A 15,492-nucleotide genomic window follows, 5' to 3' on the forward strand; every position below is an offset into this window, starting at 1 on the left:
CTATATTGGTATTATGTAATTCTGCGAGCAAATGATCTTCGAAACTATTATTTTGTAAATCCGAAATTAACTTAAATTGATTTTCATTCGTTTCGACCAATTTTGCATTTTCTTCTTTAAGTTTTGCGATGATAGCGTCAGATAAATGTTTTGTTTCGTTTGCTTTCAAACATTCTTCTTTAAGTGTTTCTATTTCCTTCCTTAATGAATCATTTGAAGCCTTTGATATTCGAAGTTTTTCGTTTTGTTGTTTTGCGTTTTTAATTATTTCTTTTATTAATGATTTATATTTTGCGTTTTCTTTTACAAGTTTATTTTGATCATCAGTTAATGTTTTGCTTTTACTTATATCATTTCGAAGATTTTCATTTTCTGTTTTAAGTTTTAATATTTCGTTTTTAAGTTTTTCGCTTTTTTGTGTTTCATTTGTCATTTGATTAGTTTTAAGATTATTAAGTTCGTTTTTAAGTGTTAAATTTTCTGTTCGAAGTTCAATTGATTCATTTTGTGCAGAACTTTTTTGTTGTTTTACTTTTTGGAGTTTCGCTTTAAGTGCAGATATCTTTTGATCACTATTTTCATATTCTTCTGTTTGGATCTGTTTTTCTTCGTTCGATTTAAGTTTGTTTATTTCATTTTGAAGATTTTCATTTTCTTTTTTAAGTTTGTTTAACTCTTTTTGAAGATTACTTTCATCATTTGACTGAGTTTGTTTACTTTTTACATCTAAATCGGATTTAAGTTTTGATATTTCTTCTTTAAGATTTTCGTTTTCATTTTTAAGTTTTTCGATTTCGTTTGATTCATTTTGTGATTCATTTCGATCAGTTTTAAGTTTTAATAATTCATTTTTGAGATTTTCATTTTCGTGTTTAAGTATTTCTGTTTCATCTGAAACATTTTGCAATTCATTTTGATTTGATTTAAGTTTAGCTATTTCTACTTTGAGGCTTTCATTCTCACTTTTAAGTGATTTGGCTTCGTTTGAATTGTTTTGTTTTGTTTCTTCCAAATCATAGTTAAGTTTATATAATTCATTTTTAAGATTTTCGTTTTCATTTTTGAGTTTTTCCATTTCTTTTTGCTCTGATTTAAGTTTTACATTTTCTTCATTTAGATTTTCATTTTCTGATTTTAATTTGTTGAATATTTTTTGATATTTATTATTAGAATCATCAGAATTTTCCATTAAATTATTAATTTCATTCTTTAGATTTTCGTTTTCTGTTTTTAACTTATTAATCTCATTACTAAATTCATCTTGTTTTGAAGTTAGTTCTGTTATTTGTTTTTCAAGTTCATCTTTTTTATTTCTAAGTTCATTATTTTCTGTTTCATAATTTTTACCTATTTCTTTATATTTCTCTTTTATAACTTCATTTGCTTTTTGTAATTCGATAATTTTATTTTTATTTATTTCGTTTTCGTTTTTAATTTCATTAAATTCATTTTCTTTTTCTTCTTTATATTTATCGAAATTCTTTTTAATTTTTTCATTTTCTTCTTTAATCGCTTGAATTAATTCTTCTTGATTTGATTCCATTGAACTATTTTGTTGTAATTCAATAACTTTTTTATTTTGACTTATTTTCTGTATAATATTTTCTTCGATTTCTTTAATTTTTTGGTTTTTAGAAAATGTAATTTCATTAAATTTTTGTTCCAAATTTGTAACAGGTAAAGTTATATCAAAAGAATTCAAACAAATTTTATTTTTAGGATTTATTAATAATAATTCACCATAAATAAAATTAATTTCCGAAGGAATTACATTTGAATTATTAATATTCGAAATTATTATTTGAGAAATTCCATTGCTTTTAAGTAACATATCACAATATTCATTTGATTCCCAACACATACATATTATGAATTCATATAATGATTGAATTTGAAGATAATTATTTAAATTACTTAAAAGTTGTTCGAAATAATCATGAAACAATTCTTTTGTATTTGGTGAATTTATTATACAAAATATACATAAACTAAAAACTTCAGTTGACTTAATTTCAATCACTTTTATTGCATTAATAAGTTCAATTGCATTTTCATATGAATTATTGATATAATTTTTAAGTAATTCATATATGTTAACTCCTTTATTAATATATAAATATATTAAATCTTTTATCATTGGTGTAATTTTATCACTTAAAACTTGTGAACCTTCAATGCAAAGTGATAATAATTGAATACAATCATTTTGTTTTCTTCCAATTTTGATGTTATTTAAAAGGCTTTCAATAATTGTGGTTTCAGATAATGAATCTCTGCATTTCTTATTGTTCTTCGAAAATAAAAGACTTTCAAGAAATCCAAATGATTCTGCATCGGCTGACTTAATTAAGGGTTCAATATTTGAAAGATAACCAGAGTCAATAAATATGTTTTGGTTTTCATCATTATTTTGAAGTATCGAAAAAATTGCAGCTAAATATTCAGGATGCTCAATATCTATACGTTTGGCTAGTGCATCAATAGAATTCCTGCCTATTTGCGTTTGGAAAGTGGTGTTTCCATTGATTATGGCAGGAATCGTAGATACAAATTTCTTGGAAATTTGTTCGTTTTGATCTGAAATTGACCCAAAAAGCCGAGACATTTGAGGTACATTTTCGGAAAGTTTTTGTTGAAATTTATCTGGTTGTAGATATGCAAATTGCATTAATAAATGCATTGACTGGACACGAATTTTGGTATTTTTATGATCAAGAAATTTAACGAAATAATCCAGGAGATTAGGTTGCTCCAATATTATCCTTGAATTACTGTATCTATCAGAACAATCGTCACGAACATATTGGTTTAAAATGAAAAAAATGTTTAAAATAGAATCTTCATTTTTTAAAGCATCTGGTATCAAGTTAATTAAAATTGGGATTCCTTTGATTGCAATTTTTTGATTGTAATTTGCTGATAAATCTCTTAATTGTCCAATGCAAAATTCAATGTTTGTCTTCTTTGAAAGCTGCTCTAATATTGTTTCTGCGTATTCCTCATCAGTTTGTGCTGGCCTTTCTTCGAAAAGCCACTTAAAAAAGCTCATGGCGCGGAATTTTGTATAAACGGTCCAAGGGGTATCCCAAACAGGGTGGGAGGGAACCCCTTTTATTCCAAAAAAATTAACTATTTATCATTTTGTTATTATACTAAAATAGTTACTTGATGTATTTATGCTTAATATACTGAAACAAAATTATAACATTATTTCAAAATTATGTGGTAATTAGCTCCATTGGATTAGTTTTCTTTGATAATTGTGGATTTCACACATAAATAGTTGATAAATATTTTTTTCTATTTTTATTAAAGCAAAATTGCATTTGCATTCAACTATTCATATTTTGTGTTAAAACATGAATTTTTACAAAAAGAATGCATTTTTTCATCGCAAGTGTTGACACAAAATCAAATTAATTCATTTTTTGATTCTTTGTTTTAGTAAATTAACAATTTTGTTGTTATTTGCTTGACGAATAGCTGTATGAAATTATTTAAAGAAACGCCAAGTATTTAAATGAAAAATCAAATTATTAAAACATATTCCAAATTATTAAAACATATTCTAAATTATTCAAATGAATAGTTTTTGTATTAACATCAATTCCTTTATCTAAAAGTAATTTTACTATTTCTATATTATTATTTTTAACTGCTATATGAATTGCTGTTTCAAATTATTAAAGCATATATAAAATTATTAAAACATATTACAAATTATTCAAATGAATAGCTTTTGTATTAACATCAATTCCTTTATCTAAAAGTAATTTTACTATTTCTATATTATTATTTTTAACTGCTATATGAAGTGCTGTTTCAAATTATTAAAACATATATAAAATTATTAAAACATATTCCAAATTATTAAAACATATTCTAAATTATTCAAATAAATAGTTTTTGCATTAACATCAATTCCTTTATCTAAAAGCAATTTTACTATTTCTATATTTCCTGATTTAACTGAGTATGGTAAAATTGTTTTTGGAATTTGTTGACTTTCTATTTCGCTTTCTATTATGAATGTATTTCCTTTTGATGCTATTTCTTCTATAATTTCATTATTTATTTTCATTCCTTCTTTTTCTAAAAACATGAAGATTTCATAATTATTAAATTCTATACATTTTTTCCCAAGATATATTAAATTTTCTTCACTTAAATTACAATTATCTTGATTTTCGATATTGGAATTCTGTTTTGTAAAAGAAAACATCGAAGATAAATTTTTTCTGTCATTAGAAATTTTTCCAATTTTATTTTCATAAAGATAATGAAAAATTTCATTTCTATGAAATTCTATCGCTGTTTCATATGCTTCTGTAAATGATGAATTGTTTTGTTCACATAAATGAATAATTTCTAAGTTTCCACCTGCAATTGCATATTTAGATGTATTTTTGATATTCGAATTATTTAATAACAAATATTTAAAACATTTAATCGAACCAAAAAATGCACAATAATCAATTAATTAAACATTTTCAGTATTAATAAATGAACATCTTTCATAAAGTGATGGCTTAATTATTTGATTAAATTCAAATTCATTATGTGATGATATTTCTTGAAGCTTTTCTAAATCATCATTTCGAAGTACTTTCGCAATTTCTAATGGATTAACTCCTTCTTTTACATATTGCTTATGAAGCTTCCAATTATCTTTTGATAATTCATCAAGTGCTGAGGTGAATTTTTCAAAGAATTGTGGTTCTGGATGTTTGTTCTTTAATTCATTTATTTCTTCTTTTGTTTTATATTGAGAAAAATATAATGTGTTCATGTTCTTTACTGAAGATGGTTCAATTATTTCTTCTTCGATCATCTTTTCAAGAAGGAAATAAGATTCTTGCTTTTCTGTTCTCAGTAAATATTTACAAAAGATTTGAGTAAGATTAGAATCAGTTTCACTTTTGTTTTTATCTTTATCATCTTCTTTTTCTTTTAAAGTTAATAAATATTTAATATATATATTTTCATTATTTGATTGAGAAACAAAAGCTGAATAAATAAGTCTAGAAACAAGATAGTTAAATGTATATGGCAGCCTATCTACAAACAAATTAATTGTTGCTTGAACTGATTGATCGAAATTTTTTTCGTTGAGATTAAAGACAATTGATTCTAATGATTTCGAAAGTTCCATCAATAAAAGTGTTCAAAACCTATTCGTTCGAAATATTTGTGAGAAAATAAAATTGTCAATACCAAAAAAAATGTCATACGATAGAGATTGAAACTGTTCAAATAGCCTAAAAACGAATCACAAAATTTTTGTTCTGAATCAAATATCAAAAATTGTGCTACAATAAATAATTAAATAGATTTTTACCGATAGAGGATTGAGATTTTTAAGTTTCGTTTTAAATTTTGGTTTCCACAATAACAAGAAAAAGATTAACATTTTCCCCTCAATCGCACTTGGTCAAAAAAATTTTATGCGGGGGTGGCCCTGCTTGACGATCATTCGATACAATTTCATCAATTGATAATGGTTTAAGCTAAAATCAGAAAAGTTATTCATAAGCATTTCGTTTACGCATCTCTTCTATACACCCATAAGCTCTTTATACTCTTGGAAGCATTGAATAAGAGAATGTAATTGAATGAAATACAAGTATTGTTCAATGATCAAAGAATTATTTTATATCATCAAAACTATGATTATGAAGTTATTGTTAAAAATGATAAACTTATACTTCCTGAATCGAAAATTGTTTATAAATATTATGATTATTATAATTGGACAAACAATAAAGAAGAAAAAAACACTGTGTTAGATGTAATATTTGATCTATCTGATTTATCTATTGGAGGATTTAATCAGGAAATTTATATGCATAAATGGAAGAGAAAAGAAGGTCATCATAAAAGAGGATACGGTACCGAGTTGAATACATTGGAAGTGTACTTGAATAAGGATTGGGAATTCGAAACAGTGTAAAAGGCGTTGTTCATTGGTAATGGAACTCCTTATTTGGTAATAGGAATTATAGATAAGCACTCATTCAGAGTGACTTTCGCATTGATAAAGGTGAAGAAATCGAAATAATTAAATAAAAAGCTTCTGATATTTAGGGTATTTATCATTTTAAAACAAAATGAATTTTATATATAATGAAAAAGATGAAACCTATTTGACAAATATCTATTTCATACATTTTTTAGAGGATTACAGTAGCACTTTATTGACTTTAGCTTTAATATTGTTCGGGTGTTGATACGCTCCATTTTAAGAAATGTGTTTTTATAAATAATTTTAAAAATGACAGATTATAAACAAACAATATTTGTAGTATCTTATATAAATAATTCATCCAAAACAATTGATTGAACCATAGGATAAGATTGCATTGAATAAAAATTATTATTAAATTATTTATTAAATTGATTTATAATTGTTTTACTTTAAAAAATACTGCACGAGTTCTTTTTATGCTGAAATCTATATTCGTCATTGCTTTGACTTATTATCTAGTTATATCTATCACAAATAAAACGAATTGCAAAATAGAAAACACCCATCAACTTTTTTTCCAATGCTGAGCTTTCGATGTAGTCATATGCATTGATTTTATTTTTCATTTCTTTCCCTTGGGCTGTTGAAATAGGGATAGAGTTTTCAGAAAATGTTAGAACATATTTGATCACTTTTCATGCCAACTTAGATTATACGATGTGGATGGACAACATTGTTGTAATTCAGGATAATAAATGTAACGAATGTTTTAAGTGATTTTGATGAAACGAGTGCAAAGCAAAGTATTACAATATCAGTATGTATGTCCCGCAGGACGCAACGACGTAGTTCCTCTGGTTGCATGGATCCGTACCATATATCAAAATTTATACATAAATTTTCATATTCAAAGTCTTGAGCATATCCACCAAAATGTGAAGGAATGTAATTTGAAAAATTAGAAATGTCTTCAAAACATGAGCAGAGGAAACTTGCCTTACCAACCCCGCTATCTCCAACAAATAGACCTCTAGAGCTCTATCTCAAGATATCATTCTCGATGCTAATAAAATTGTTAAATCATTGTAGAGATGTTGAAATAAAAATTATATTATAATTTTTTCTCGAATTCCATTCTTTAGTTACTCCATTGCAATTTAAACATTGGAATATTCCAAAACATAAAATTTAATTCCTTACTAAAACTTCAAATACATTTACACAAAAATTATTTTTATGATTTCTGTACTTTGAAACTTTCTTTCAGTTTCCACTTTTCCAAATTCGATTCTATTTGTTCCACATTACATTGCAATTCCGGCAACAATTTTGCAGTTGATTCAAACAAAGGCAAGCAGACCGATCGATAGAACCCTATTTGACTTTTTGGCTTATCCAAATGTGCTCTATCATTCAAAGGCGAAGAATACTCCATTCCGTTTGCCAATTCCAAGTCCCCTTGTCTAAAGAATTCTTCGCATAAGACGTCGCACCATTTGTCTGCCAGATTAAACGGTCTCGACACGTTTGATATATCGCCACATTTCAATAGCATTTGCATTAACAAAATTCTGTGCTCGAGATTTTCCATGTCAAAAATTTTGGCATCAAGCATCGCATCAAAGGACTTCAAAATGTCAAAATGACGCGCCATGTCAGTGGCCAATATCATCCGGATGATCTCGGACCAGATCTGGCTATATTCATTCGGGCTTAAGTTGATGAAGATGTTACATTCTTCTTTTGATATAATATCAATTGATGTTTGACAATGATGTGTTTCCATAACACTTTGATTCTTGAACAATATACCTAATGGAGTTTCAGCTTGTACATTATACATATTCGTAAACCCATCATGACCTACATCATGACATATTGAAGATACCAATAGAGCAAGTAATTCAAGTTTCGTTAACTTCTCATCCAGTTTTGATTGTATTACCTCAAAAGTGACGAACTGAGTTACATCAAGTGCATGATGCCAATTATGATAAGGTACATCATTATATGAGTCATGTAATTCAGTGAAAAACTTGAAAAGTTTTTCATTAGTGATTTTAAATTCTTGCGGCAAATTGAACTTATATAATATTGCAAAAAGGACCTTAATATGACCAATACCAGGGAATTGATAAGGATCGAAATCAACTCTCCAAATGATATCATCATCAATGAATAGTTTTGTTGGACAATTTGTATATTTCGATCTTTCTTCAGGTTTTATATATTGTTTTAACTCTGTTTCACTTTTCCCTAATTTCGCTAAGTCTATAAGTTGAGATCTCTCAATAGAAACGGCCGCAAATACAGCAAAACAATCCAATATTTGGATATCTTCATTAGGGAATTGACGATTACTTTGTATCTCGATAATGCCTAAAGGGTTTTGATCACTACCATACAAAGGGATACAACAAATTACGTTTTCTGATTTCTTTGATTTCTCTTTTTTCCCAATTATTGTGTTCCTACCTAAGAACGTTGATATTCTCCCATTTATATTGATATGTTTATCCATATCATTATCATTGACATTATTATCATTTGTTATATCATTACCCATAATCTCTTCATATTCTTCAGTTAATTCATTTAACGATGCCTTATCTGAAGTTTCTTTAATTTGGTTACCTACAAACATTCGAATCCCTTTACCGACAATAGCTTCTTGTGCAAATACATCTCCATGAATCACTGGCTTTCCAATATTAATTAATTGTGTAAAAGATCGATCAGAGTTATCATATAAAAATAATGTTGCTCGAACTGCACTAACAGTACTACGAATATTTTCTAATATTTGATATAACAAATTCTTAATATTATCTGTATGCCCTAAAACAGCTGATAACCCTACAAATGTCCGAACTTGTTTTGTTAAACTTAATGACGCTTCATATAACTTAGCATTATCTAATGATATCCCACAAAAGACATTAAACGCCATTAACATTTTGATGTCATCTTCATCAAAGCCATTGGGCCCTATTTTGTTAATCATTTCTGTGACGCCCGCAATCTCTCCTCTGTTATTATAGATCGGAACACATAATATGGACTTAGTTCGATACCCTGTTTTGATATCAATGCTCTTATCAAAGCGGTCGTCTTGATATGCATCCAATATGTTAATAGTCTCCGCTGTTGTCGCTGTATGTCCGACAATACCTCTTCCAATTGGCATTCGAATCGCTTTATCTAATCCTCCTTGGAATCTCGAAACTAACTCCTGCTTCGCTTGGTCAACTAAGAACAATGAACATCGCTCCGCATTTAATAGTGTGCATGCCTTCTCCATAATTAACGGTACTAATGTATCGATATCTAATACTCCACTTATGATCTCGGCAACTTCTAATAACGCAGAAAGCCGTTGCTCATAGTCATCTAATTGCGCTTCAAACTGTGGTTGGGTCATTGAACATGTCATCGACTTGAATACAAATGGTAAAACAGAACGTAGCTCAATGGCATCCTCAGTCCTGAAGTATCCGGGATTGGCTCTTCCTCTTAAGACAACTGTCCAAAATCGATGGGAGTCATCGACATATGGCTGAGATAATATTGGCTCATCATGGAATCCATCACTCGCTTCATGATATGACTCGTGGTCCCGAACACTGCGCTCTAACACAAGTGAACATTGACGAAGACTATAGCCGGCGACACCAGATTTTTGATAATCAAGTTGCAAAGGGGTGTCGCTGTCAGTCTCAAATCGAAAGAATTGGCCTTTGCTGGGGCTGTACATCCATATTTCCGCTTTTCGGCATCGGAAGTGATTTTGCAATATATTGGTTAACGATTTGACAACGGTTGGAAATGTGGTGAGTTCAACTAATCGAAGCGCTAACATAAGATCTGACTTTGGGGAGATAAGGAACGCACTGTAGATGTGGAATTTTTGGTATAGAATTCGGACGGAATTTATTTCCTTTGGTCCAAATGGTGTAAAACTGACATCACGTGCAAGTTCTATGATACATTGAACACTGTTGTCACGCGACGTAATGGGGAATAAGAGAACTGACGCATCTGATGTGACAACTCGAGTATCAATATTCTCATCAAAGTCGGGATGACTGCTTTGTGGCGTGACGCAAAGTGACGTAGCTGAGCGGTATACGGAGCTAAGAATCCCTTTGTCACATGGTGAAAATATTTGATATGTCGGGGAATAAAATTCGTTTCGTTTTGGAAGATAAAGCCAAAACGAACAAAACTGAGCTGAAAACGATTTGATAAGAACACTCTCTATGGATACGCTGAGAGGATGTGATTTCAATTCTTTGATTATTTGATCAAATGTTTCTTGCGGTGGCTCTTGTAATGGGCCAAGCGCCGGCGGTGCGTGGCTGATGTTCGGGAGCTTCTTTGTCAATGCACCTGTCTTGTGACCATTGACAATTGGGCTCAACGTGTGCATCAATCACATCAAATAACGGATGAAAAACCGTTTTCCAAATCACATCGATTTTTTAAAAAAATTTACTTCTTTTCAACAACTAATGTTTGTATTTTTGTATTTGGAAATTCGAAATTGTCTTAAAGAGTTAACTCAACAAAATATTTAAATTTAAAATATTTCCAAATTTTTACAAAATGTAAATTTCATTGACCCAAATCATTTGTCGTAACAAATTACGTTTCCAACTTAAGTTAGTGTCTGAATGCATTTGGAATTTCTTCATTAATGGATAACGTTCATTTTCCAAATCACACCAATTTTTTAAAAAATTTACTTCTTTTAAACGATTAATGTTTGTATTTTTGTATTTGGAAATTTGAAATTGTCTTAAAGAGTTAACTCAACAAAATATTTAAATTTCAAAATATTTCCAAATTTTTACAAAATGTAAATTTCATTGGCCCAAATCATTTGTCGTAACAAATTACGTTTCCAACTTAAGTTAGTGTCTGAATGCATTTGGAATTTCTTCATTAATGGATAACGATTATTTTCCTTTCAAAATCTCTATCGTTGATAAATTTTAATTTGATTTTCGATTATTTTCGTCGGTATAATCGGATTCATTATCCTCTATCATAAACTTTCAGTCAACAATCGGATTCCACTCAGTAATTGTAATTTCCTCTTTAAACGTATCATCACCTGGATAACAATCGAACAAATCTTCACAACAATTTTCATCTTCTTGCTGACCATTGAATGCACTAATGTCTCCATACTCGAAATAATACATTGGCGATAGATAATTCGTAATTTGTTCTGTTTTCCATTTGATATCATCAGCATTTACCAATTGTTCTGGTACTACGTTTGCATTAGCATTAACATAATTTGCATATAAAACTGGATTAAACACTGTTTCTCTCTTTGTTCTTTGTTTTCGTTTGTCTTCATGAACATCTTCTTCATATATTTCAGGCATTTGAACATTAGTTATCGATGGAACAAAGCAAATTAATGTATTACTTGATACATAACGCGAACTCCATTGCCTTAATAAGATAGGATAACACTTAAGAGATGGCAATGCTGTGATTACACAATCTCGTGATTTAGATTTACATGAAATTGATACATAGCCAAGTTTTTGGAAACTTCCATTGATTGATGACTTACATCGGCATGTGAGATTCTTTAGTTGGCGATTATTTAAACATAATATTGGGCCACAAAAACAGATTCCTACTAAAACACATCTTGCTTCTTTGTTAAATTCAGACTGTTCAATAAAATGAACTAGTATACTAAGCTCATTTGGAAATGATACAATTCTTTTATCTTTTGACGTTTTCTTTTCTTCATTTTTGAAGTTCTCGCAAATTCTTACATATTCTTCTTTCTCATCTTCGGAAAGCATCTTCCAATAATTTTCATAGATTTGACACTCTTTGAGAAATGATGGTTTCATGAAAATGAACCAAAAGCTCAAATTTTCTTTCTTCTCTGTAAAATTCAATGAAAAATTTCTCCCGTTTTGAATCAATAACCGTCGAGAATCGGTTTCCTTAAACTTTTTGTATACAACATATCTCAATCTTGTTGGCAAAACGGTTGATCCCTCGACGATAGAGTCGAATGAATTTAAAATCATCGTACTCTTATTCAAAAGCTTGAATAACACGAATCCTCAAGGATTGCATTGCGTCTGCTTTTTGTTTGCTAAGGCATAACACGTGCATGCATATTTTTCCAATAAGAAATAAACGAACTAATAATAATACATTTCTTTTTTTTTTGCTTTTACTTTTATATTCACTGATTATAAATTCGATTTAAAAAAGTTTTATCTTATCTGAAAAATTCATACTTTGTTCTTTGTTGTGAATCTGTATAGTGATTTACACCTAACCTTAAAGGTAGAAATGCTGTTTCGAAAGGATTTTTAAAAAAGACGTTTGTTTTTTAGGGAATGCAAGTCGAAGTGCCAATTGATGCACCAATCGAAATTAAAAAGAAAATAGCGAAACGCCTTCAAAAGAAAGGAGCTCTTAGTTCTATTGAGCGAAAAATTAAACTGGGAATGTTGATATCTATTGAGGAATTACGAGAAGATCCAAACAAAGAAAGTAAACTTGAACGCAAAAAATTTAAGAATGCTAGCCCACGCGAACTAGAAGCTTTGAATTGTGTATTCAACTTTTTAGCTGAACATAATTTAACATATACTCTTTCTACAATTCTTGAAGAATCATGTGTTCAAAGAAATAAAAACCAAAAAACTAGGGTTGAAGACCTCGTTAAGTATGCTCAAAATTCTTCTTCTGAATCCACTGATGATTCAAATTTATTTTCAGATGATTAAGCGCACTTATATGAACATAGCACTTGTATAAAAAATTATATCATTTTAATTTTTTTGACTTATAATCAATCTCTTGTAACTAAACTTGCTTCATTCATTATATTAAACTGACTGAGTCAAGTACAAAAATATATAAAACAGTTTATTAACTTATGTACATATGTAAAACATCAGCCATTTATCGTTGTAAATGATTGTTTTAACCAAATCCAAATAACTCATAAATTATTATATATATAAAACTTAACAAATCATTTTCAGATAACTTCAAGTTGTTTTCCACATTCTTTTCCCAAAAATAATTTTTTTAATAAAAATTTTCAATTCCTCTCTTTCTACCAACTTAAAATGACCATGCGCCATACAGGAATTGGTCATTCTCGCTGCGAATGTCACCACTTTTGCAAAAGTCATCAAAATTGATGTCAAATAATTCATAATTAATATCTTTGAAGATATCATTTTCACGAAAATCAAAAGTAGACTTAAGTTCCATTCCATTTACTGGCGCTGGATCAAAAACATCATCAGAAGGAAGAAAAATTTCATCAAGTTTACTTTGGGAAGTGTCATTTTTTGAATCTTGAGTGGAACTATCCTTTTTAATTAGATTTCCTTTGTCATCTAGTTGATACTTTTCGATTCCATCAGAGCCATCATATAAAATTTTTGAGCACGAATATGAAATCGCGGACGAGTCTGTCTTAATACCTCGAGAGGCCATACCAAATTAGTGAATTACTTAGAAAAAGGAGTCACTTCGAGTGCGGCGTACTTATGGATAGTTGAAACCAATTTTTTTGGAGTTAACAAAATCATTCCTTTTCTTTGAAAAATTGTGTTGAAAAAACCAATTTTGCAATTGAAAATAACATACCGTTATATTGAATATTCCATCAAATGAAAAAACTCCAACGATAAACTCATAATCAAAAGTAGAAAGAAAAAACGATCGGTTTCAATTGAATTGTCTTACAAAAAGTTTTATCGTACGATACCATTTTTGAATTTCATGTGGGAATGTCAAACAAGGATGAAACACATAATAAAATTGAAAATAAAGTAAATTGATGTTATTCCCTTTGAAGCCTAGAAAAACGAGTAAACATTTGGTGCTTATCTTCACTAGTTGACGCAAACTAGATTTTGAGGGAAACTTGCTTAATTCAACTATCTTTAAGATTTTAAATGGTATTTCGATATAAAAGCAAGCTCAAACGAAATAAAGCTTCTTAAGTAACAAATTTAGGCATGATAAACAGTTTGAAAATGGAATCATTTTTACAACGTAATGATTATTTACTGTGCTTCATTCTGTAGTTTTAAATATGGGTTAATATCGCAACTGCCAAAAAGCATATGGATTCTTGATTAAAAATAAGATCAGTTTGATTGGTATTTTTATGTCAGTAATATTTTCTCACAATTTTATTTGGCAATAAATTAAATTTTGGTTCAATTGAAAAATTTCGGTTTTGGCTCTCCTTTTTCCCAATGTCTAAGGTTACAATGAGGATCAGGAAGTACATTGTCAACAAGCTTCTTGATCGTAAGCAATTTGTTGTTGACCTCAAACACCCAGGTAACAGAGCACCAACACGTGATGAAATCAAGGATTTGGTCGCCAAGCAATTAAAGGCTAACAAAGATCTCATCGTTATTTTCTCACTCGAAACAAAGTTCGGAGGTGGCCGCACAACCGGTTTTGGCCTCATATACGACAATCTTGATGCACTCAAAACTATCGAACCAAAGCATCGTCTTATCAAGGCTGGTCTTGCTGAAAAGAGCAAGGTAACACGTCGTATGCGTAAAAATACTCGTAAGCAAAAGGTTAAGGTTTGGGGATCTGGTGTTCGTGCTCAACGTCATAAGGTCCGCCGTCAACAACGCAAGGAAGCTCTTGAAGGTCAATAAACCATTTATTTCCATTACTTAATTGTTTTAATTTGAAACTTTTTATATTTCCAAACTTGTAAATATTTCCATCAAAATGTATGACGGTTATTTCCGTTAAAAAGTGTCTTTGATTTTTTAGAGAACGTTTAAATATAAACCTTGTTGTGATAAACAATGAAAACATGTTTAATAAAAGTTATGACTTTTAAAATAAAAATAATATTATTTTTCCATGAAAGATACTTTCATGAGCAATAATATTCGTAAAATCATGATCTATTAATAGAATAATTTTGATCAAAAATAATGTTTTTCATTTGCATAAAAAGCATATTGCAATATGTTTATTCAGTTTTGATTGCAAAAACTCAAATCAGTGTAATTACAAAACAAGACCCTTAGCATGACTTTTGCAATCAGCTCCTGGCGTGTACACGTTTTAGCTAAAATTGGTGAGTTTGGATCGAATTTATATATAATCTTTAGCATAGGTCCGAGCACCAAGACTCTTTCGCGGCCGAAATGCGCATTTCTGAAAATTGGTATCAACTTTTTTCGAGAACTGATATGGTAATTTCTTGCTCAAAGTAAAAAAAATTATATTTCTTCTATTTTATTTCAGGGAAAACAATTCTTATAACATAAAACACTTTTTATCGATTATCTGTAAAAATAAAATATATACAAGAGAAAATATTTTTTTTGTAATATCATTATCAACTTTTTCTATGTTAAAAACTGAAATCGCCAATTTAAATAAATGCAACCAAGATGAACAAAGAAGATCAAATTGATGAAGCAAATCAAAAATCTCAAAACGAATTAGAAACATTTATCACATTCAAAAATATA

At 29.2% G+C, this 15,492-nt stretch overlaps 4 protein-coding genes across 4 annotated transcripts; 1 reads left to right on the plus strand and 3 right to left on the minus strand.

The window, feature by feature from the left end:
* Window positions 1-7,199: 7,199 nt before the first annotated feature.
* GO595_000714 (3'5'-cyclic nucleotide phosphodiesterase family protein) lies at window positions 7,200-10,394 on the minus strand (the record flags this gene model as incomplete). Its single annotated transcript, XM_067920572.1, has 1 exon — window positions 7,200-10,394. The coding sequence occupies one exon, from the start codon at window positions 10,392-10,394 to the stop codon at window positions 7,200-7,202; it is 3,195 nt and encodes a 1,064-aa protein (XP_067779183.1).
* Window positions 10,395-11,022: 628 nt separating this feature from the next.
* Window positions 11,023-11,847, minus strand: GO595_000715 (uncharacterized protein; the record flags this gene model as incomplete). The annotated part of the gene is made up of 1 exon (XM_067920583.1): window positions 11,023-11,847. The coding sequence occupies one exon, from the start codon at window positions 11,845-11,847 to the stop codon at window positions 11,023-11,025; it is 825 nt and encodes a 274-aa protein (XP_067779184.1).
* A 1,237-nt stretch (window positions 11,848-13,084) lies between these two features.
* GO595_000716 (uncharacterized protein) lies at window positions 13,085-13,465 on the minus strand (the record flags this gene model as incomplete). Its single annotated transcript, XM_067920594.1, has 1 exon — window positions 13,085-13,465. The coding sequence occupies one exon, from the start codon at window positions 13,463-13,465 to the stop codon at window positions 13,085-13,087; it is 381 nt and encodes a 126-aa protein (XP_067779185.1).
* Window positions 13,466-14,235: 770 nt separating this feature from the next.
* On the plus strand, window positions 14,236-14,658 carry GO595_000717 (ribosomal protein S24e; the record flags this gene model as incomplete). Its single annotated transcript, XM_067920605.1, has 1 exon — window positions 14,236-14,658. One exon carries the CDS (start codon window positions 14,236-14,238, stop codon window positions 14,656-14,658), a length of 423 nt encoding a protein of 140 aa, XP_067779186.1.
* Between the last annotated feature and the right edge of the window lie 834 nt (window positions 14,659-15,492).

The sequence above is a fragment of the Histomonas meleagridis genome, assembly GCF_020186115.1.
Source record: "Histomonas meleagridis strain 2922-C6/04-10x chromosome Unknown contig_11, whole genome shotgun sequence".
Taxonomy (NCBI): Eukaryota; Parabasalia; order Tritrichomonadida; family Dientamoebidae; genus Histomonas; species Histomonas meleagridis.